The sequence below is a fragment of the Diospyros lotus genome, chromosome 8 (assembly GCF_014633365.1).
Source record: "Diospyros lotus cultivar Yz01 chromosome 8, ASM1463336v1, whole genome shotgun sequence".
Lineage (NCBI taxonomy): Eukaryota > Viridiplantae > Streptophyta > Magnoliopsida > Ericales > Ebenaceae > Diospyros > Diospyros lotus.
In genome coordinates, this window is record NC_068345.1 from 41086490 (window position 1) to 41110348 (window position 23859).

Below are 23859 nucleotides of genomic sequence, written 5' to 3' on the forward strand. Positions count from 1 at the left end.
CTTTGAATATGCAATAAAAGTACTTGGATATTCAAAAAATGAGTTTGTGGAGTATTTATAAGCATTTTAGTCACTAAAAAAAGAGTTAATATGAAGTTTAAAATTTAAAAAATGTTTAGACTTTCTCAAACAATAAGAAAACATGTCCTACCTTTAATTCAAAATAAATTTATTTTTTACATGAAAAATTAAAATTTGAAAATTAAAATATAAGATTTTGAGATATAAATGATTAAAATAATAAAATATGTTTAAAAGCAATCTTTTTTAATTCAAAATAAATTTACCTTTTGTTTGAATAAAAAAAACATGTATAAAAATAATTCTCCTTTAATTCAAAATTTAAAAAATTAAATACATAAATGATTAAAAAAATATGTTTAAAAGTAATTTTTCTTTAATTTAAAATAAATTTACTTTTTTGCTTGAGTAAAAAATATTTATATCATAAAAATATTTTTGTTAATCATCAAAACTTAATTAATATGAGTAAGTTGGCTTTTTTTGAAACCTTTTTCTATTTAGATTGTATTTATAGGTTTAATATTTATCTTGTCTCAGAGAATATTTTGTGTATATCTTTTAGTTGAATTGAGTTCCTTTACCCGCTAATCTCCAAGAAATTCAAGATTTTGCTTGGTTTGAAACCTTATTAGACAACTATTAAAAATTTTGTCTGGTTTAAATTAAATTATAAATTAACATTAGTCGACTTCTAAGATGACTTTAATGATGTAACCCTTTTCTAATGTGAATTTTCATATATTTTTTTAACATTATAAAAAATTGTACTTAATTGAATTATCAGAAAAAAACATAATAGAATTAAGTATTAACTGAAAATTCATTGATTCATTAAGAAAAGAAATTGATTCATTTAGTAAAAAGTGAAACAAATAATAGTTCCGAAGCCTAACGGTAAGTAATGCAATGTATGACTAACTGGTTACTGTCCGCAGTGAACAACTGCAAGATTCAAACTTGATTGCAGAGCAGTCTTCGCAGGTATGGCACGTTACCTGAGACGATCTGCCAGCATTGGTTCTTCAAACCCTGTTTTCAATTTCCTCCTCAAGACGGCATACGTTGAAGAAAGTCGCGCCTTTTTATATCGAGGATCCATATTTTCCAGCCACCGTATTAGTAGTAACCATTTCTCTGTATGCTCAACTGATCAATCCGAATCCAAGTTTGTCCCTCGTAACCTTGGTGAGTTAATTTAAAAAACCAGGCTGGTTCACCCATTTGACTAGTTTTGAGCTTTCCCTGTTTTTGGTTTTTTGTTTTGTTGTTGTTCCGTCTATATTTGCATTCCAGTTGTATGTGAAATTGCCTCTACGGTGATTATTGGGTTCTATTGCTTATAATTTTTCATTTTTAGAATCTGCATAGCAGCTGATTCATTTCACTATTATCTTGCATTATGTTGAATGCTATCTCCGACACAGTTCTTTCAGTAAACGTTGTACTTCCATGCATCACTTTATTTATAATTATGGTTTTAGCTGGTGATTTTTGTATACTTCAAATTCAAGATTAGACGTGAATGCTGGAAGGGGTGATGAAGGATTTCGGAAATGGCATAATGGAGGTGGAACCTTCCACAAGTCAGCTTGCATAGATGCTACGGCACTCATAGAAATTGGCGCCGTAGTGCATCCTAAGGCTGTCATAAGTGCAAATGCTCAAATTGGATCAGGAGCTATTATTGGACCTGCTGTTACAGTTGGTCAATCAACAAAAATCGGGTATACTAAACTTGTTTGTTGAAAACTGTCTTCTTTCTTCTACAAAGTTTTTGTTTCTTCACAAGGCTAAAATGTAGATATAACTCTTTAAGGTTGATTATGTGGTGAGGCTTTCTTGTATGCACGATACTATCTATTTCATACGGCCTTTTAGATGTTTGTCTTGCCATAGACTCACAGGCTATATAAATTGGTAGCTTTCACTGAATCATCTAATGTCAGCACCGTTAAGCCTTACCATGTTTACTCATGATTGGAGCTGCAAGTTGTCCATGTGCACATGCGTACTAGATATCTACTTATAATCTATTAGTGATTAGTCATAGCAGTCAATTACTCATAATTTTGTTATATCTACTAGCAATTTATTCCATCATCTCATCATTACTGTTCTTTAATTTTGATTGAATTATGACATCTCTCCAGGTATAATGTTGCACTAAGTAATTGCACGATAGGCGATTCATGTGTTATCCACAATGGCGTATGCATTGGTCAAGATGGTATGGCCAGTTTTATTGAACTTTGTTTATAATAATTGTTGAAAGTTGAAGATGTATTGATTTTTCCTTTTTAACATTAAAACCGAAAGATTTATTTTCTTTTCTATTCTTATGCACCAGTATTTTGGGGGCAGGGGCAGTCATATTGCTAATTCTGCCACTCCTAATGAGCTTCAGTAATGCATTTTGATATTATTTATAACTAAGACAAGTGTTGTTACCTTGTAGGATTTGGTTTTTTCCTGGATGAGCATGGGGACATGGTGAAGAAGCCTCAAGTTAGTGACATTTAAGTCAATTGAAGTTCATAGTATTATTGCTTCTTTATGATTCTTTTAGTTTATAATATTAGCTTGAAGGTCTATTATGCTTCATTTTACTGTTTAAGAACCACAAGATATATACATTATACCTGACACTACTCCTTACTCAAGTTCTTCTGTCAAGCTATCCCAATCATTTCTCTAAAATTTGATCCAATGTGATGCAGAAATGTTAAGTTCTTGATCATCCTTCTGGCGTATTAGTTGCCCCCAGATGCCATGACCCTCCAGGGGAAAATCTTAGACTGCTCCCACAACATTACTCATCCCTGGGTTTTCTAGAAGTGAGAATAAAGTTGAGTAAAACTTTTCCTAAAGTTGGAAGCCTTTTCCTGCATGTTAATTGAACATTGACAATTCGGAAAATATTTGCTTCCTCTCACCACTTTTTGGAAACTTTGATAGAGGTCTCTGGAAATGTTCGATAAGCACCATTTCATAAATTGCTCATTTTCTGAAACTAGGTGGAAGGACATGAGGAAGTTTTTGGTTCTTCATTAGCTTGCTACTAATAATTAATTGACACTGAGAACATATGAATACATATTATAACACACTTAATGAACAGAGAAAAAGTGTATCCACGTTTCTCTTCATGGACTTTGATAACATGTGTCTGACATTTGATGGCTATTGAGGCTATATTGTCTTCCAAGACAAATGTCTAGCAGAAGGGGCTTAATTAACTACTCAAAAAAACTTGCTTGATGTTGGCTAAAAGGACTGCTGGTTTTGTTATCCTTGAAATTTTTGTCTTTTGTTGCCTAGGCTTTTAGTAATAACATTAGCTGCATTGAGCATTTTCTCCTCTGAAATTTCAACTGAACGTTCTCCTTTTTTCTCTCCCCTTCCTGCCCCCCATTCCCTTTCCATTGGCAGCTCTTGAAAGTACTGATAGGGCATCATGTGGAGATAGGAGCTAATTCATGCATCGATAGAGGCAGGTGAGAGACTATGTTGCCTTCAAGTATCTCTTTCGTGGTCCCCATGAGTGCTTCTTTAATTGGCCATACTTTGTAGAATGTGTTTTATGTTGCATTCTTTTTTGGTGCAGTTGGAGAGACACTACCATAGGAGATCACACAAAGATAGACAATTTAGTTCAGGTCTGTATTGGCTTCCTACCTTGCTGATTAAATTTTTCTCTGCAGTCCATAACTGCCAGTATGCGCCACTTTGCAGATAGCTCATAATGCAGTTATTGGGAAGTGTTGCATTCTCTGTGGGCAAGTTGGTATTGCAGGTTCAGTAATGTATGTGGCTAATTTTTACTGTTAATACATAAAGATATTTATAGAAAATGCTTTCTAAAACAAAATTTCCATTTACTGTAGTTATAGGACTTGGCTTTCAAAGTTCGTAGGACTCATAACTTTCTTTTCTCCTGTAATAGAATGGGTGACAATGTAACATTAGGTGGAAGGGTAGCAATTCGTGATCATGTCTCAATTGCATCAAAGGTATTTAATAATTACTTGATCAGGGCACTTCCCCTGTGCTTTATGTTCTGATTTTCCATGTATTAGATCACTATAATTACCTTAGCGCCATTTTTATCAATACCCAATGGAATAGGACAACTCTTGGATTAATTTTCTCTTGATGCCTAATTTACTGGAACTGGAACTTGAATTACTATGTTGTTGTTCTCAAGTTAGTTCTCTTGCAACTGCTCTCTTGTTTTTCCTTCTGCAGCAGCATTTGAATCACTACGTTGTCCTCAAATAGGTTCACTTGAAACTGCTCTCTACTCTTTCTTACTGGGGCTAACACTGAACTTTCTGCCTACAACACCATGGCTACCCGTTGAAAAAAAAAAAAAACACTAAAACACCATGGCAGCTGCTCTCTACTCTTTCCTTCTGGGTGGTTCTTGGAAAACTACTCTTTGATGGATAAAAAAGTTGGTTCTTGGCCAAGTAATAGCATCGTCTCTTAACAACAAATTGTCTATTTGTGAGAAAATAAATAGCAAAAACGCTACACAATGGGCCATGGCTAACATTGTTGGTTTCCAATTTGCTATGTGTTTTGCAACTTCTGCATGGTAAGGGGTTTCTAATGCTTGTTTCATCTAATTTTCTTGTACAGCTAGATTATCATGAAACATTTTTTGACACTGCTGACGCAAAAAATGAAGCAAAAGAATCATTAAATACCCCAAACCTCTGTTTCTGCCAGTGTGAAGAAAATGAATTCCTCCTTTGCCTACTAACAGTGGTCATATCTGCATAATGGACCATGCTTTCTTCAAAATGACTTAAGATTACATATAACTGACTCATAGTTGAAAATTGGTTACAACCACTCAATGACATTACACCAAAATAGTTGACATTTTGTGGGCTGCAGGTTCGGTTAGCAGCTACTAGCTGTGTCACCAAGGACATCAAGGAGTCTGGAGATTACGGTGGCTTCCCTGCTGTAAGAATATGTTGATCTGAAAATTTATTCAGCCCATTTGCCAAACTTTCTGATATTTGGCAAACCTTGTCTCTGATTATCATTTTGGCTGTATTTAAACCTTTCTGCAGGTTCCCATTCGTGAATGGAGGAGACAAGTCGCCATCAACCGCCGCACCCAGAAGTAGGCTCTTGAGGCTTCATCACAAACTAATTAAAATTTGTATTCCATACTGCATTTTGGAAGGTTTCTTTTACTGAAAGTTTAGAACATGAGAAAGTTTATGCTTTTCTTGTGTTTTGGGGGTGCGTTCTTTACTTCCTGCAAGCCTTAGCTTAATGGCTTTCAAGCTGTCTCTTACAAAAATTTTATGTAATAAGACTTTTAGTGACCATACATTAGAAAGAAAAATAGGTGAAATTCATAGTTTTGTATATGTATTTTCATGTGGTCATTCGAATTTTTCGTTGTTTCAATTACACTCATGAATTTGATTTTTAAATTAATTTAACCCCTTACTTTGACATTTTTTTTTATGTGATAACTAATTTTTATTTATTATTTCGATTATATCCCTTCACTTGCATTTTTAAGTTAATTTAACTCCTATACTTTCATGTATTAAAAAAAAAAAGTAAAATAAAATAATAAAATACACGTCATATTTTATTCATGTTAAAGTGTAATGGTTAAATTGATTAAAAAATATAGATTGCAAGATATATTTGAAATAATAAAAATTTTGAATTATCACAAAAAAAAAAAATCAAATTGGTGGGATTAAATTAACTTAAAAGTATAAATTGAAGAGTGTAATTAGAATAACGAAAAATTTAAATAATTAAATAAAAAAATATAAATACACATATACAGGAACATAAATATAGATTTGACCAAAACAAATATTCACCAAAGTCGCTTATAATTATGAAAATATGATAGTAACATTATTTGGACTATAATCTTTTACAAAACAAAAATCTGAGAATAAAGTTTTCAAATTACTAACTTCAAAATGATTTTACAAACATTTACAACCAATCAGAAAATACATAAACAACATGATAACCCAATGATTAAGCATTAATCAGGTGAAATAAACTGGGCATCTCCGATCTCTGTAACTGGCGAAGATCGACCCATCAGGGCCCACCCCAACGTCACAATGGGCATGCAGCCTGTGGCGCTTACTGCTCCACGTGGACACTTTAAATCGTATGGTCGACGTTATGTCCAGCCGGAAGATCACCGTCCCTTGTGATCGGTCAGACTGGAACTGCATCCAACGCTGGTTGTTCACCGTCAAGGTTGCCCCACTCAGTACACCGGAAAGCGTCGTAGTATTCTTCGGCTGCTGATAAAACGGAAACAGCAGGGGGGTCCCACCAATGCTCTGATCATCATAGTACAGCGTCGCCTGCAAAGCGTCGTAGTAAATCCCGATGCTCTGGTTCGGGTTGCGGGTTGTCGCGTTGAAGACGACCCGGGCGTTCTCTAACCCGTTTGCCTGGGCCAGGCCCGGGATTGAGAAGTCCCGAACATGGATCCTGGGTCGGTGCGGGCGTAGACTGATCCAGAGAATGAATGTGACCATGCCGATGATGAGGAGGAGGGCGAGGCAAATGGCGCACACCAGCTTGGAGACCCGGGTGGTGAGGCTCTCCTGGACCCGATGCATGTAGTACCGGGCTGTGTGGCGTTGCCGGAAGGAGCCGTAGCCGTCAAAGCCAGCACGACCCGGTAGTTCTTCTCGAGTGTTCTGCATTAATCTCTTGGCACGAAAATGGAGAAGAAAATGGGATGATGAACAGGGCCAAGAATTAATGGTTTATATGGACTGAGAATGAAAAGGTGGTAGAAGAATATTAACACTTTTGCATGGAAAAGAAAAGAATAACGTTGAGTGACATACATGATTTCATGCATAGACAGGCATATATACAAGTTACGTACGGTGTTAAAAGTTTTGTAGAGAAGAACCAAGTTTTTACACTCCTCTTATTCCGTCTCTAATAGTTCTCCTATTCCACTTCTTATTATATTATAAATAATTTATTTTTTTATTTTAATTTTACCTAAAAAAATTATGCATGCTCCAATCGGGTACACTCTCTATTCTCCTTTATATTTCTCTTCTTATTTAATTTATTTATTAATAAACTTCAATTCTATTTATTAGTTTTTGCAATTTCCACTTCTTTCTTTCTCTTATTTATTTTATCTTATCTATAATTTTCATATATAACATAAAATTAATAATTAAATACACAAATTAATAACCAAATATACAAAATAATAAGATACACATATAAACAAAATTAATAATCAAATATATACACATACACAAAATTAATAATTAAATACAAAAATTAATAATCAAATACATAATATCAATAATCTAATACAAAAATAAATAAAAAATTCCTCAAAATTACAAGAAAACTCTGCTCGAAGAAGACTCCGAATATGCCAAAAAATTCTCCAAATTCACTGAAGAATACACTGTTGCGGCCAGTTGTCGTCGCCACCACTTTCGTTTGTTGCTACAATCGTCAAATTTGGTGGTCGAAGTTGTCTTTTGCCATGTCTGAAGCTTATCTTCTTCGGTCGATCACCCTCTCCCACTCAAATGGTGATGTTCATCTCTTAGATTTCCTTTGCCACATTTGGTGAAGCTTTTAAGTTTCGCCAGATTTTTGACAATTGAGATTTGGCTTGGCGAGTTTTGTTGGAAGCTTGATTTTGGGTTGGCTCTCTATATTTAGCTTGGCGAATTGAAATAGGGAAGCCATTGGAGATGGCATGAGTCTTATATTCTCTTTAATTTTCTTGAGAATTCTGAATTATTTTTGTGGTTTTATCATTATTTTTTAATTTCCTTAAAGTAATGTTTACACATCAAAGCAAATGGCGCATAATTTAGAGAGAACTGCTTACTTTGGCCAAATTTATATTTTTATTCCCGTATTTTTATGTTTTTTTGTGTTTACTTAAATTTTTTGTTATTTTAATTATATATTTAAACTTAATTTTTAAGTCAATTTAATCCTGTATTTTAAATTTTTTTTAATATAACAATATAAACTTTTTGTTATTTTGATTACATCTTTAAACTTACATTTTTTAATCAATTTAACCCTTGCATTTTTATGTATAAAAGAAAAAAAAAGTAAAGTAAGATGACAAAGTATACACGTCATACTTTATTACGTTAAAATATAGAAATTAAATTAAGTCGACAATATAATCTAGAGATGTAATCAAAATAATGTAAAATTTGTATTGTCACAAAAAATAAAAAATACAGATTTAGAGATATTATCGAAATAATAAATTTTTTTAATAATCACACGAAAACAAACTTAAAATACAGAGGAAAAAAAAATAAGTTTTGTATACTTTATTTCTTAATCAAGTTTTCGTGGGGACATCATCAACAACATCCATTGAAGATGTCCAAAGATTCTAGAGGCCCACGGCCCGGCCCAACAATAACTTCTGGTGAGAAGAAATCATCATATGTACACATGATGGCTTCTTGCGAGAACACAACATCTCTCTCTCTCTCTCTGTCTTTCTCTGGAACCAATTCTGTTTGGCGTGACCAGGAAGAAAACTTTCCGACCAACCAAATATGGTAAAATATAATGGTTTGGCGCAACAAAGTAGAAGAGAAGAGATCAGTGTTTTCGTTAGGCATTGCCTGAGAACACACCAAACCGACCCTTAATTATTTTGGAAGCATAGACAGCATATATGTACACGTGTACTTATGTGCTAAGTGACACTATAATAATGCCACAAAAAAATTAAGCGGTTGAAAGAGGCTGACCAGAGAAGAAGATAAGGTTGGTGTTGGTGAAGTGGAAGACATTAATTAGCACAAAGAAAGTGGGTGGTGAATCCGTGTTTTAATTTTCAGTTCAATTGATCTCAATTTGGCTTCCAAAATGCTTGATAATTTTCTAAAGTAAAATCATCTTTCGGAATTGTTGATTTATGATTGAGTTGAGTGGAGTAGTTGGTGACAAGCGTAAGCTAATGGCAATTAAACACACAATCAAAATACTTTAGGCTGAACCCATATTTTTATTTTTGTGCTCCTTCGAATTTCTTATCATTTTAATTATATTTTTAAATTTACATTTTTATTCAATTTAATCTTTATATTTTAATATTTTTTCGTGTGACAATTTAAATTTTTCGTTGTTTCGATTATACACTCTTGTACTTGCATTTTCGAATCAATTTAACTATTATACTTGGATATATAAAACAAACAAAAAAAAAAAGTAAGAAGAGTCAATTTAGCCTTTTGTTTTTACACATCAAAGTATAGGTATTAAATTAATTCAAAAATACAAATATAAGAATGTAATCGAAATAACAAAAAATTTGAATTGGTACATGAAAAAGGATCAAAGTATAAAACTTAAATTAATTTGAAAATACAAGTACATGGATGTAATCAAAATAAAAAAAAGTTCGTGCCATTACACAAAATAAAAATAAAAATAAAAATATAAGGGCAAGAATATGGATTTGCCCAAAGACTTCATTTTGCTTAATTTATGTGATTTATCTATATTGGGAATGATTTATATTATGTATGTATAAAAAAATAAAAAAATAAAATAAAAATTTGTTGGTGACATTTGATAATTTAATTTTCATTTATCTAGCTAGCCTTTATTTGATATCGATTCTCTATTTCAAATTACTGTGACACGAAAATACTAGAAAGAGTAGACCAAGAATGAAAATATCCCTATTTTTTTATGATACCAAAACGAGAGAAAAATCTGAGTCAGATCCTTATTTATCTTAATCTTAGGTCCATTTATTTCGCTGAAAGATAGCAAAATTATCCGAATCTTTGTTATCTTAAATAGGTTTAAGTCTAATGAGAATAATATTCTACAACTAGCAAGTCATTTATTTTCAAACCGATGCATTTACTATTTATTATTTGATTGACTAATCTTTTAGATAGGAATGGGTAAAGAGTCAAATGTTTTGGCAAAATAATTCAAAATAACAAATTCTTTTTAAGAATCAAATTAATTGTCATCCCAGCTGTAATATATATATAGTTTAATGTACAATAAGAACAAGAAGAATCCATGACGTGCGCCGCGACTAGCTTGCAAAATCATGTGCCTTATCGTTCTTCTGAGTCATTAATAATTAGTCTCTCCTTCGGCTTAATGGATTAAATTTGTGCATCGAGCTGTTGTACATCACCATTATTGTACTTCCTGTTCCTTAATTCGAATGTCTTCATGCATGCCCCCAGTTATTAATCCATACAAAAGTTCACAGTATGTTACGAAAACCTCAATATTGTGATGATTTGTGACCCTCTCACTTATATGATGTTAAACACAAAATTTCCGATTAAATCTATACATTATTGTTGTTGGAAGGAATCAAAATATCCTTTTGCTCTTTCGCTTTCCTCTTCCTCACTTCACAAATTTTCTACTTCAGGGCCGGGTTAAGATTAGGTGGGTCCAAAGCAAAAATTATTTTAGTGGTCATTTATTAATGCAAATAAATAATAAAAATTATTAAAAATTTATTTTTCTTATTTTTTTAGATACAAAATCACTAATTAATATTTAATAATTATTTCATCTTCATCGTTAACATTTTTATTTTTGTTAGCAAAGTGGGAAGTAATTATTGTTACGTGTTTCTATTAGCACATTAATTAGTTGCCAAACTAATTAACCATGATATGATTTGATTAACTTAACTACTACATCAATGCCAACATCCAATATCAAATGCCTCAAGCCCACCACTGGCCAACATCCAATATCAAATATGAAAGGAATGCCTCAAGCCCATGCTCCAGCCAGCTTGGGGTTGATCAGCCTTGCCTTTTACGTGTAAATATAAAATAATATAATATAATTTTTTTCCCAAGTTATCATTCCAAAATCATAGTAAGACAAATGTAAACATTAATTAGAGTTAGCAAGCATGCTGTTTATTATTATATAGTAATGGAATGGAAGTATATAACTTTTAAATAATAATTGATTTTTAAAATAATTTTATCAAGACAACAACTCGTATAAATATATTCTTTGGGAAGCGAACTCGAATTCGAACTCATTTACGCCCTGTGAGATCAGATAGGTTTGATAGTGCAGGGCATGTTAGCGTGGAGCCTGGTCCCACTAGAACGCTACTCTTCTAAGCTTTAAGATTAGGATGGATGGCTTATGTATAAGCTTAGTTTAAGTTGACAGTTGCTTCACGCTCCTATAAGACTGGTCCCTATCTTCCCACCCGAACTTGTATATTTATTAATCATCATTCATCACAATCCGAAGAACTCTCTCTCTCTTTCTCAGTTGTCCTAGAAATTTCTCAAAATTATTCTCTCAATCAGCTCAAGTTCCAAGTCTCTGTTGGATGGTTCATGCGTGTCAATTGGGTTGGTTTTCAGTAATTTCTCGCCTGCAGGTATGGAGACTTTGTAATGAAGTTTTGTAAAAGTGGCGTCTTTCCTTATCATTCACGAGACTCGGTTTCTATCATGGAATTGTTTACGCATCGAAATTGACTAATGGGAGGATTGTTTTGTGCTTTTATGTCAAACGGATCAGGTGGTGGATAGCGATTGCCCAATTCGGCACGCAAGCTGTTGGAAACGGAAACCAACTCTCTTTTATTTTCTCGCGCTTGCTTTCCGTTTCCTCAGAAAGTGATAGAAAATGGCGGAAAATCCGAAGCGGGTGAGCATGCTTTTCTGGGTTTCGTTCTGGTTTTTGATTGGCACTGTTTCATTGGCCTGTGGGTAGTCGCGGATTTTTCTCAACAAAGTAACTGAATTTCAATTTCTCCCCCCTCTTAAATTTTTCTCTCTCAGGAAGCTCGTGACTCGGCCGAAATGGGCACCCAGAAAATCTCAGTTTCTGATCAAACAAACAGCTTGCGGCAGTTGACTAACGTCAAATCTGAAAACTTCGTAGTAGACATGGAATCCCTTGTTCAACTCAGCAGCAAAGACAGAACTGCAAATTCAGGAACCACAGTGAGTCTTTCCCTTCGTTTTTCTTCAGTTTTGATCTGGGTTTTTGACCGTAAATCATCCATTCAATTACTTCCATTTCGGTTTCTGAATTTCTTCTTCTTTTCCACCCTCTACCAGGAAAGATTAATTACTCCATTCAATATTAGTCAACGAAATATTCAAATCCATTGATTGAATTTCGGTTTCTAACTGCTTGCTTTCATTGCAAGAACGGCTGCAATAAGTCAACAACAACTATTGCCATCTTTATTTTCCGGCTTCACTTTCAACAGAGAGATTTTAAATTGCCCAGTTCTTCATCAAACTTCATGAAGAACAATCTTATATCAGTGTTTTTCGGCATATTCAGGCATCAATAATCTAATACTCCTTTGGTTTTGGATAAGCAGATGCAGAGAAGCCTTTCGAGAAAAGGATCACAGCACCGAGGCAGCAGTGAGAAGAAGATCAATTCCAGCACCGGCGACGAGAAAGAAACCGATACGGCCGCCTCTGCTTCACCGAGAGGTGGGAACCAAAGATCCTTTCTTTTCCACTCTTTATCCCAGTTCGTAGAGTTGGCTCGTTGGTTATTTTTATCTACCATCTTATTCCTTATAATTTATATTATACTCAAATCGGAACTAAAATTATTAATCCAAAACCTTCACTATGTCCAGTCATGATTATGCATCATGTCGCTACCAACCTGTATCTGGCCCGCATCAGTGATGGTGAATCTTCTGTGTCATCTGGCTGTATTATCAGTTCTTCACATGAATATATTTGTCAAGCTTGGGTTCTTGGGAAGACACCCTGGGTTTGATTAACATATATGGAATGAATTAATTTAGTAATGATAGATATATTTCTAAATGGGGTTCCTGAGACGTGCAGATTAATGGCGGTTTTAGTTTAGTTTGGACCCCCGTTTTATTCTAAACAAAGAAAAGCAAAATGGGAGAAGAAAACAGGGTCAGGGGAGCCCCATATGATATTATTTGCTGAGGCTACTGGCGGGGCAGAATTGGTCGGAGACATTATTCAATTATTGATGAAACATATACAAAACTTTGTATATTTTATACAAGTAGAGGTGAGATTTGTCACACAATATGATGAGTACACAAATAATTAAGAAAATCAAGAACAGAATGGATAAATAATTTGGCTCTGAAGATGAATAGTATCTGTCAACAAAGAGTTGGGGTTGAAAGTTTGGGGGGGGAGGGTGCTTTTTCGATCCATTACAGAATGCTATTCCTTCCTTTTTGTTACTAGTACATAATTTGGAAAGGTGCAATTTGGCACACCAGACGATAAACAATGGAAGCTGACATGTATATTGTTTATATTAAAATGCAGCTGCTTTTGCTGGTGCTAGCATACCGGAAAAGCCCATGGTGGTGACGGTGGGGACCGCGGAGGTGAACCCACCACAAACCCACCATCAGATCATTATCATGGCCGGAAACAGCAGCGCCGCCACCGCCGAAAGCAGGTGGACTGCCAGGAGATTGAGTTTCAGGCGGTCTCCGCCATGGGCCATTGACCCGAGGAGGATTTTCTTCCTCTTGGCCACCTTGTAAGTTGACTTAACACCCAACCCATCTCATTATTGTCATCTAACTGTTCCGACCTAATCTCGTAGTTTAGTCTCATATCATAGTCTAGTGAAGATTTTGGGTACGTTATTTGGTTCGATAAACTCAAAAGTCGCACCAGCTAGTACTATTACACTAACTCTTTCACAGCTCTGTTTTATGAGAATCGGATAATAAAAACATCGCTATGACAACCTCATCGCGCTATTTCTGGCAGGTCAAGCATGGGAACAATGCTATTGATTTACTTCACAATTTCCATGGGCAAACAAGGTGGGGATGACAGTGCTATGGAGTGGTAGTGGTAGTGGCAGTGGTGACTCTAAAGTGGAAGAGGAGGAGATGATATCATAGCTTGCAGTGTGGAGAAGAACACAGGAAAAGCAGAGACATGGCTTGATTATGGTCCAGCCCTTTTTATGGAACTATCCGGCTTCGGACAACATGATGGAATTATACAAGGACCATAAAATGAAAATGATTTTGAGATGGAAACAAGGACAAAGAGCACTATGACAAAGGTAGGGAATCTTTTACATTAGTATATGAAATTATGAATGGGAAGATCTCAGAAGAGATGACGTGTTGCTAACTTTTGTGTTTAATGGAGGTTCAGAGAGTTACTTTTTGCCGGCCCTCTACGACCCTTTTTCTTTTCTCCATGCCTTAAATTCAGTGTTCCAATTTAGCAGTCAAAACCCAACTGCCCATTTGATGTGTATCGTGTCTTACATGTGAGCAAAGGAAGGGCAAAGCACAAAAAATATACCTGAAGGCAACAAAGCATACGCGTGGTCAGTGCACTATTAAAGGTCCTAATGCTCCAATGAAGAAAATATTTATTATTGAGATAGCTTTTTGAAGTAGAGAATGCACCTGGATCAAAGTTCAGACCATTGTGTTTGCTTCCCAATAGTATGGCTCAGCCCATTGACTATCATGGAAAACCTAGCGTAGCAAAAAGAATAAAACATGAACAAAAAGAATGTAAGAAAAGATGGGTTGAGACTACAACACAATGGGATCAAGGGATAGGATAAATATGGGACCATGAAAGTCACAACAGAAGAACAGATGCATCAATCTCTCTAGAATTTGAACACCGAGCTGTTTAGTTGCAAACTGCTACGGAAAATTTGAGAAATTGGAAAATGCGTTCAAAAGCATTGCTGTTAAAATCGTGAGTCAACTCGTATGATTTTATAAGTCAAGAGGCATAAAACGAGTCAACTCGTTTGTAGGATCATGTTTTATAGAATCGGACCCGAATCTACAAGTTTACCAATCCGAGTTTATGATTTTATGAGTTTATGAGTTTACTAAGTGTAGTTTTGCCCACAATTTTGAGGTTAGAAGTAAAAATATTTTCATCCATAACCAACATATATATATATATATATAAAATCGTTGTCAATCTTCTATTTTGGTTCTTCTACAAAACCTAAACGACGTTGTGCCTGTGTGCTTGCTACATTCGCTTGTTGTGTCTTTCTACAAACCTTAATTGTTGTCGATCTTTTTTTGGCTTTTCTTCTTCGTTCATTCGTCTTGAAAATTCAAAGAATCAAATCCAACTCAGGTATGTGAGTGAGTTGTGAGTGAGAGTGACTATATTTTGCTAAGTCCAATAATCAAATGCCATGCGTGCATTATTCTAAGCTCTGTGTTACATTTAATTGATGTGCTGAGTAAGTGTGTTGTGTAACTGTGCTTGTGTATATACATTCTCATTTGTGATGTTGTTATCTACACGTATAAGTAAGTGCAAATTCAAAGAATTAATTTTAAATATGTCACAATCAGATCATGGGTGGATCTAATTTTATATTAAGATTGATAATTAGTAAGAAACAAATATACCTCTTTGGTATTGATAACTTAATTAGTGTAATGACATAATATAAAAGTTTAACAATATTTGTTATTTTTATAACTTAGTATTTTTAGTTATTTTTAACAATGTTTGTTGATAATGATGGTAATGTTTGTTGTTTGAAATTTTGATTATAGATGGATGAATGATGAATTTAATATTTAGAAATTTCATATTATTTAGTATTTTAAAAATTGATAGATGAAGTAATTTTGAAATAGGTATATCTATTTCATTTATAATAAGGAATATGTCATTATAAACATATATTTACATAAATTAAAGAGTATTTTTAATTTTTTTACGAATTTTACGATTCAATTTTATGAACTTTCTCTACAATCTCACTTAAAATCTCGATTTTAACAACCTTGTTCAAAAGACATGTTATTAAAATGTTTTCTATTATCTATTATTATTTAGATATGTAGCATTGTGAACTAAGATTTGTTTTGGAATAGATTTACATCAACAGCAAAAAGGAGACAAAAGCAAATTGCCTTTGTCGAATTGAGAACAAGGAACAGGGAAGTGATAGAATGAGATGAGAATAGGGAGCACAGGTTGAGGGAGCTGGGAGTAGGAGACAATAGCATAGCAGGGAGAGGGTATCTACCGGCGAGGAGAGAGAGAGAGAGAGAGAGAGAGTAGTCTAAAGGAGATGAGTTTTTACATGGGAGGTTGCTCTTGCTGAGTAATAAATGGAGAGTACTGAAAGGAGGAGACTTAAAAAATTGAGTTTTCCGTTTTTTAGTTGGAATTTTTTTTGAACTTTTGAACACATTTTTCAAATTTATGTTGCCCGGCCATGGAAAAATTTACCCAGAAACAGACGGGGGGCTGTTTTGTGCAATTGAACAGCCCCGAAGGTTTGACCAAGAATCGGGGGGCAATATTTTTTCATGTCAAGATAGCAATGAGAGCTCGGGGGAAAACATGGGAGTGGAAGAAATTATCTCCAAAATGATTATAACGTCTGAAAGTTAAGAAAGAAAGGGGGCAGAGAAAGAAGACAACCCTTTGAAAGTGGAAACACCATCAGATTGATTATATTTTGCATCATGATCCATTTTGAAACGAGAATTATTCAAACACATGATCGAAGTCATAGGAGAAAGAACATTATTCATGTAACTAAGTTGTCATACTTTTTTTTTATTTTCTGCAGGGAGACACTAGAAAATTAAAATCCAACCATATATCAGTACGATGATTGATCATCTATGGGACATATGAGAATCATCGTACTGTATTACAATGCTATATAACACAAAAGAAATTTAAATAAACGGCCCTACAACGAAAAAGAAGACCACACCATAGAAAACCTGAATCATCAATGGAGAGGAGATTCATTGGAATCATTCCACCTCTCATCAGAAAGCACGGCAACAAAGACCGAAGCACTGATTTAAGTATTAAGGTGGTGCTGCCTATGTCTACAACTCCCCAGGAAAGGGGATAAAAGAAGTTCTTTCAAGATCTCTTTATCTAAAACTCACAGTTGAACTTGTGGATACACAACACGACTGTAACGCTCATTTTTTTTGAACGTTAAATAATTTAAAAATTTTAAAAATATATTTTTTTAATATAAATTATTTTTAGATAATCTCGTTCTACTTCCCAGTATAATAAATAAGAATCAATAACTAAAATAGGTAATCATCATAAATGTAAAATCTTAAAATCGAAACATGATATGATACATAATTAAATTCACTTAATCATAATATAAGAATCTGTACCATCATACCATCATATCATCAAATACTTAAATACATGGAGACTCATTTCTCGAAATAACAACCAAACACCTCAAATTCAATCTAATGATGCCTCAAAAATACATTAAACCGTATCAATTATACATGATCATCAATATAGTATAACATTTTAAACATGACTAAAAACATATATTGAATCCTCACAAATGAGCATATACCGGAATAACTTGTCGAACCCATCGGCTACCTATGTTGTACGGAAACACCTCATAGGTGCTGTTTCTCCATTTTCGAAACATTTCAAAAACGTTTTCTATTCCCGTGTCGGACCCTATTTATGCCTATTTTTTTAGAAAAACGTCTGTTTCCACGTTTCCGTTTCCTATCAGAAACGTTTCCCGTTTCCGTTTCCGTGCAACATAGTCGGCTACGTTATCACGTGCCGTCACATCTTAATCATCATTTTGCCATAGCTGCAAATCCTAACTGGAACGTTTAAATATTTCAGGGACATAACCCAATTAGAAGATGAATTTTTTAGTGAGGGTCTAGAAGCATGATATATGAATATATGATGCAATAACATAAATAATCATATGCCATAGTGTAACTTTCCTGACTCACCAGTCTAGCACGGAACCCTAGGTAGAATCCCGACCTGCTTTTAAGATAATCCTAACGTAGTTCAATCATTTGCCCTTAGGAAATTACGGCTACACTATCGGAGCAATATCCCAATCCTATGCACGAGTATTAATATGCCAATAAAATCGTGTCATGTAAAAATCACGACTTTCCATGCAATATGACAAAATGATCATAACTTCAATAAATATTATGCATAATGAAGCAAACATGTCATATATAGGTTCTCGGGATAAAACCACTCACCTTTAACACGAAATTCAGAATACCTCGAAAAACGCGCATTGTCTCGATTTGCGTGTCCAACTTTGATTTTCGTGCCAAACCTAAAGAGTTGCACAAACCATAATTCCTCGAGCACAACAATCCTATAATTCATATTTAGTCACAAAATATCTCAATATTTTAATATTTTCCTTCATTTTCTCTCATTTTTTCTTTTAAAAATTCAAATAAATACCTTCCAGACTATTTTCTCTAATCTTTTTCCATAATAATTCATTATATACTAAGAACTTCAAGAGAAAATTACTGAACTTACCTCATTGCTTCAATTTCATGCAAAACAAGACTAGTTGGTGCAAAAACTAAGACATCGGAAAGGCCAACATCAAATTTTTTTGCACAAACCCCCAAAACTTATTTTTCAAGATTTTTCTCGATTTTTTCCACCTTCCATACGCCCACTCACGCTAAGGCGAGTGGTCGCGCGTGAAAACCAACGCGTGCTTGCCATACGCCAGTTGTCTTCTCCGATGCCAGTACACCGGCGACAGGAGATTTCGATGACATCTTCTTCCCCTTGCTGAATCAATCCAGATGGCACATGTTGAGCCTCGAAAGGAGCACCGGAAGGTTTCCAACCGGACGCTTGAAGTCTTGGCCAAGGTGGTCCGCCTCCTTTTCCGGTGACCTTCGAAAACTCCATCAAAACAGCACAAAAATGCCTCTAGTTCTCCAGATCTGATCCTCACCTCATGGGCAACAAAAGTTCTATGGTTTGGTAAGCCAATTCGTTCGGAAACGACCTTGATTTGAAGCTAAAAACCTGCCAACATTCGGCCTTCATGGAATCCCTATTTATAAACAAATTTGAACTCCCAAACGACAGATCTCGGGCAACCCAAGGCCTCTGATGTCTCATCTTGCCCTTAATTAGTCCAAATCCCACTGAAAGCAACCCAAAACTTGATTCTTAGTGGCCAAACTTTCGACCGAAAGTTGTCCTGATTTCGACGCAATTTTGGCCATTTGTTGGCCAAGAAGCTTGTCTTGGTCTTGCCCCGAGGCCTTCTAGCCACTTCTTCGGGTCTCTCATGGTCGATTTCGGCGATTAGATAGGCTGGTCGGTCATGGCTGTTTGAAGATTTTTCTGAAATTGCACTTTGACCCCTCAAACTTTGGCTTTCTCATTTTGACCCATTTTCACATAGCCTCTAAACTTTGCATAATTGCAATTAAGTTCCTCAAGTCCTAAAATTTTCATTTGGCTCTGAAGATTCCGAAAAAATATCATTTCGACCTCCCTCTAGCAATTTCGAAAAACTACACTTAGCCTCGAATCTTCGTTTTGGCCTAAACCCTTTCATTTCTTCCTGAAACTGTTGAAAGATTATTCCTTATGAAAAACTGAAACCCCCTTAAGATTTTGTTGACTTCCCAAAAGTCTCATACGACAATTCGATTTTACAACCCAAAAATCATTCATGATTCGATTTCTTTCGATACCATAAATCATGCCTCAAAATATTCATTAATGCCACATCATTTTCCTTTGACATCTCGACTCTAGGGCACTCCCTGTAGTCGTTTAGATCAATTTTTTGGGCTATTCAGATATCAATATACTCTAAAATTTTATTTTTATAATAAAATACTTATTTTTAAATAATCTTAATTTCTTGAGTATTACAACGACATATGATAGTTCCTGTATTAATATTCTACAGTACAATTGAAGCAACAGTTTGTTTATTATTTTATTTTTTCCTATTTCTTTTCTCTCACCTGGTCTATTTTTCTAATTAAAGGTTTAAATATTTAACCAGGCTACTAGGATTGGTTAAGAAATGTCTCACTCTCACCACAGTCTGAAAGCAAGCGCCGCTCGTTTAGGTGATATTGAATTAATTTCTTGTAACAATTTTATGTAAAGCAATGTACAACACATGCAAAGAATTAACATAGACATAATAATTGTATAACAAAACAAACACAGCGACTTTTTTTTTTTTTTTTTAATGGCCAAAACAAACATAGTTAACAAATAATAGATTCCATTCTCAGAATAAAAAACAAAAAAGGAATCCATTAGCTGCAACAGATCATAAGTGCCAAATGTAAACCTAAAAATTTCATAGAGTATATTGACCTTTGAACTCTTTATCACTTGCTCCACTATTTTCAGCAACATTTTTATTGCAGCAGTTCTAAACTATAAAATCCAGTAGACGTATAGATTTGGACATGCCTTAATTGGCAGATTGCAGCTAGATTCCATTAGAAAATACTTAACATCAAAGAAATGCATAGTTACAAGAGAAAGTAAGCTTTTATTGTAGCAGAAATGGTATACTCCAATGACCTCCTCGAGCCTTAATATAGCTATCTTACCATGACACTTCAAATGAAAAGTCATTAACAAAGTTCAATTAAGGGAGCAGCGATAGATATTGAAGCTAGGGCTTGCCTCATGACTCTCTTCATTAATTCATTGCTTGCAACTTAACTTACTCTAGAGTCGATATTGCCTCTCCCTCTTCAGACTCAGCATCTGACACAACATGTTCAAGACGAATAACTATCCATCTCTAGTAGCGTTTTGAGATTCTTGGCATTGAGCACCTGTTCCTCCGATCATGGTAAAGCCTCAGTATAACTGCTGCTGTTTCTTCAATTGCTTTTGCTGTGACCTCTGCAACCACAGCAATAATGAGAAGAAGATTGATTGATATGACTGTCTCGCAAAGAACTTCGATTACCATCTTTTGCATCTATTGATCTTTATTTGAAATTAGGTCTAAACCTGACATTTCTTTGCGTAGGATTACACATTAGAGAGTCATAAGAAAACAAAGAAAAAAAATCAGAAAGTATGCACTCACCAATCACTGGCCAGACGGGATTCTGTGCAAAAATCCTGCCAGCATAATCCAATTCCTCTCTGACATAATCCATCTCTGAATAGTTATTCCTTACTTGTTCACTAAGGCCCAAGCTCTTTGCTCTAGCTCTTCTAATTGTTTGAAGGACAACAGGATTTATGGTCAAACAAAAAATTTTCCCTGGATCAACTTCAAAGAAAGTCTTCGGCAACTCTACATTCATTACAATAGGGACATTTGCCACTTTGTATCCTTTGTGGGCCAGATAAGTTGATAGGGGTGTTTTTCCAGTTCGAGAAACACCAGCAAGAATAATGTCAGCCTTGTGCAGGTTTTGAGGCAAGGCCCCATCATCTTGCTTTATGGTAAATTCAATAGCTTCAATCCGTTGGAAGTATTCTTCATTAAGATGGGAAGTTCTACCTGGTGCTCCACGAGGGAGGCCAGAAGGCAAAACACCCAGATGGGAAGCAATTGCCTCTGTAATTGGTCCCAATACATCCACTGATGGGACAGCCCATATCTTGCAAGCTTGTTTGGCAGATTCAGCCATGGAAGGGTCAGCTAGAGTATACACCAGCATCGCACCTTCTTTAGCCGCTTGCTTTATAACCTCCATTAGCCTATCCACATCATCAATCTGAGAAGCAACGGTAAATCAGTAAAAGGATTATGAGTCAGGCCTTGACCAACTGCATAAAAGTGGTCCATTACGAAGAATGATGGCATATAGAACTCATGAAATTCAAATTGCCATAGAACTATGATCCATTTATATTCTATAACTTCCAGAAGATGGCGCCAGTGGCAGTCTAAGAACCTAAATCAGGTCGGTGAACAAAAATAATTCCTTGGCCTATAAATATTGCGTCTCCAGCCATCACAGCACCATATTAGCAGAACACCTTGGTTGCTGTCTCAAACCAATGGCATGTTGTCACGTGCTAATTATAACGTAAAATTTGTAAACAATAACACGAACCATTTTAAATATATTTACAAATTTAACCTTATCACTAACACATTACAACATCTCATTGATTTGGGACAACATTGTGTTCTGCTAGTGGTGCCTTAGAGGCACAAAATAATCTCTGGTAACACCCCTCAGAAAGTTCAAAGCTTAAATTAAACTGCTACAGCTGGTTCTTTACAAGTTCTATCCCCAATCATTTCCTCCCATGAAACTCCAGAAAGTTGAAACTCTTGATCATGGGATCTCCATATGCACAACATTGACAATCTTAGCCAACGTTCTGCCATCAACACTCAACCAAAATCCGAGATTCAACTATCACAACTTTTTCTCATTTTTGTTTTGTATTCTTTGTTTATGGTTTCCACTTGAGAAAGTTAATTGCTGGAAGCCCCATTGAAGCATAAAAAACATTACAATTTGCTCAAGAAACAAGTTTTCCAGACTCAAATTTGCATAAACAAAAGGCAAGAAGAAGATTAAAAGGCATATTTACCGCAGACAACAAGTGTGTATTTACGGGGCACCCCCGATCGACCAAGCAGTGGTCGAACTGCCCCAAAGCGGCGTGCACGGAATGCTCCGCCGTCCACCCAGTGCCGTCGGAAACCATGTATATCGACTTTGCCGCCGACGGCTCGTCCTCCTCCTCGCCACTTCCGCCGGACGACGGAGAAGACAGCGGCGAGTCAGTCTCCGGCGAGCGAACCGGAGGGGGCATGTCCAAGGCCGTGGCGGTCCGGAGGGTGGGGCGGTCCAGCTTCCGGCCGGAACGAATGGCGCGAGCCCGGGACCAGCGGTTCAGTTGGGTACTGCCCTTCAGTTTCCGAGCCGGTGGCTCGGTCTCAGGCTCGGAGGAGGCTTGGTTGCCTGATCCGGTGGCGAGAGCCAGAGAAGGTTGAGGAGGTTTGGGCTTAGGTTCGGTGGTGGCTGAAGCCGGCGCTGCGGGGAGGTTCGAGAGGCCCAAGGTCGCAGAGGCCAACATTTCTTTATTTCCGAGATTTTCTGGAAGAAGTCAACAAACTGTTTGGCTGGTCGGAAAAATTTTAAACCACCCAGAAAGTAGTGGCAAATTCGGAATTGTCTTATCGCTAGTCTCAAGAAACCACTCCTCCCCCCCCCCCCCCCCCCCCCCCCCCCCCCCCGCCCCCTCAAAAAAAAAAAAAAAAAAAAAAAAGGAAAAATACTCCAAATTTATCCCCCAAAAAAAATTCAGAAAGGATAATGATTTTATTTAGCAGAAGGCACAGAGAAAAGCTAAGATAAAGGAGAAAGGGCATGACGCCGCCAGAAGAGTCATGCCCGGCCCTCAGGGAGGCTGGCCCAGAAAGGCCCATAGGGCCTGGCCTAGTTTAGATGGGCCATCAGATGAACGAGTGAGACCCTTTAAATTTTAATTGCAGTCCACACTCGAAAATTCAAGATGAATTTGGAAAAATTAATATCCACTTAAAAATCCTATTAATTTATAATGTAAACATCAATTTATGAAGGTCAAAAATTGGGCCACCAGGGTACAATTACTGTATAGGCCCGTTGGGCCATGTGGACCGATTGCCTAAGTTAGAATTAGATGATTTTGTTGAATGCTGCTGAGGTTGGGAGACACAACTTTTACGGTCTGTCTCATCTTATTGACAAGATTTGCTAGAAACAATAATTCATTAGCCATTCTTCCAAAGATGTAATTCAGAATCACTTATTTCTCTAACCATAAGAAGAAGAAGAAGAAATGGGTTTCTTCTTTGAAATGTATGAATTATTATTATGGTTTATACACAGAATCACCAATAATGCTGTCGACCCACCTATAAAGCGCAAACTACTACTACTTCCACCACCACCAACACTACAATACGATTATAGAAAATATATTTTACATAAAAATATTTTTTATTATGTATGTTAAATTTATTTAGTAATTA

The 23859-nt window shown here is 35.7% G+C and overlaps 4 protein-coding genes across 4 annotated transcripts; 2 read left to right on the plus strand and 2 right to left on the minus strand.

Annotated features, from left to right (window-relative positions):
• Positions 1 to 925: 925 nt before the first annotated feature.
• Positions 926 to 5442, plus strand: LOC127807315 (probable UDP-3-O-acylglucosamine N-acyltransferase 2, mitochondrial). Its single transcript, XM_052345033.1, has 10 exons — positions 926 to 1209; positions 1541 to 1748; positions 2175 to 2251; positions 2480 to 2529; positions 3454 to 3518; positions 3629 to 3680; positions 3757 to 3827; positions 3968 to 4034; positions 4927 to 4998; positions 5109 to 5442. Exons 1-10 carry the CDS (start codon positions 1008 to 1010, stop codon positions 5163 to 5165), a joined length of 921 nt encoding a protein of 306 aa, XP_052200993.1. The 5' UTR covers positions 926 to 1007; the 3' UTR covers positions 5166 to 5442.
• Positions 5443 to 6018: 576 nt separating this feature from the next.
• Positions 6019 to 6765, minus strand: LOC127808427 (NDR1/HIN1-like protein 26). The gene has a single exon (XM_052346961.1). The coding sequence runs from the start codon at positions 6741 to 6743 to the stop codon at positions 6066 to 6068; it is 678 nt and encodes a 225-aa protein (XP_052202921.1). The 5' UTR covers positions 6744 to 6765; the 3' UTR covers positions 6019 to 6065.
• Positions 6766 to 11278: 4513 nt separating this feature from the next.
• On the plus strand, positions 11279 to 14237 carry LOC127807249 (uncharacterized). Its single transcript, XM_052344945.1, has 6 exons — positions 11279 to 11455; positions 11599 to 11727; positions 11862 to 12026; positions 12416 to 12533; positions 13371 to 13590; positions 13827 to 14237. Exons 2-6 carry the CDS (start codon positions 11707 to 11709, stop codon positions 13909 to 13911), a joined length of 609 nt encoding a protein of 202 aa, XP_052200905.1. The 5' UTR covers positions 11279 to 11455; positions 11599 to 11706; the 3' UTR covers positions 13912 to 14237.
• Positions 14238 to 19802: 5565 nt separating this feature from the next.
• On the minus strand, positions 19803 to 22989 carry LOC127807161 (probable pyruvate, phosphate dikinase regulatory protein, chloroplastic). Its single transcript, XM_052344820.1, has 3 exons — positions 22431 to 22989; positions 20959 to 21598; positions 19803 to 20768 (listed from the first exon to the last, which is right to left on the minus strand). Exons 1-3 carry the CDS (start codon positions 22917 to 22919, stop codon positions 20665 to 20667), a joined length of 1233 nt encoding a protein of 410 aa, XP_052200780.1. The 5' UTR covers positions 22920 to 22989; the 3' UTR covers positions 19803 to 20664.
• Positions 22990 to 23859: the final 870 nt, after the last annotated feature.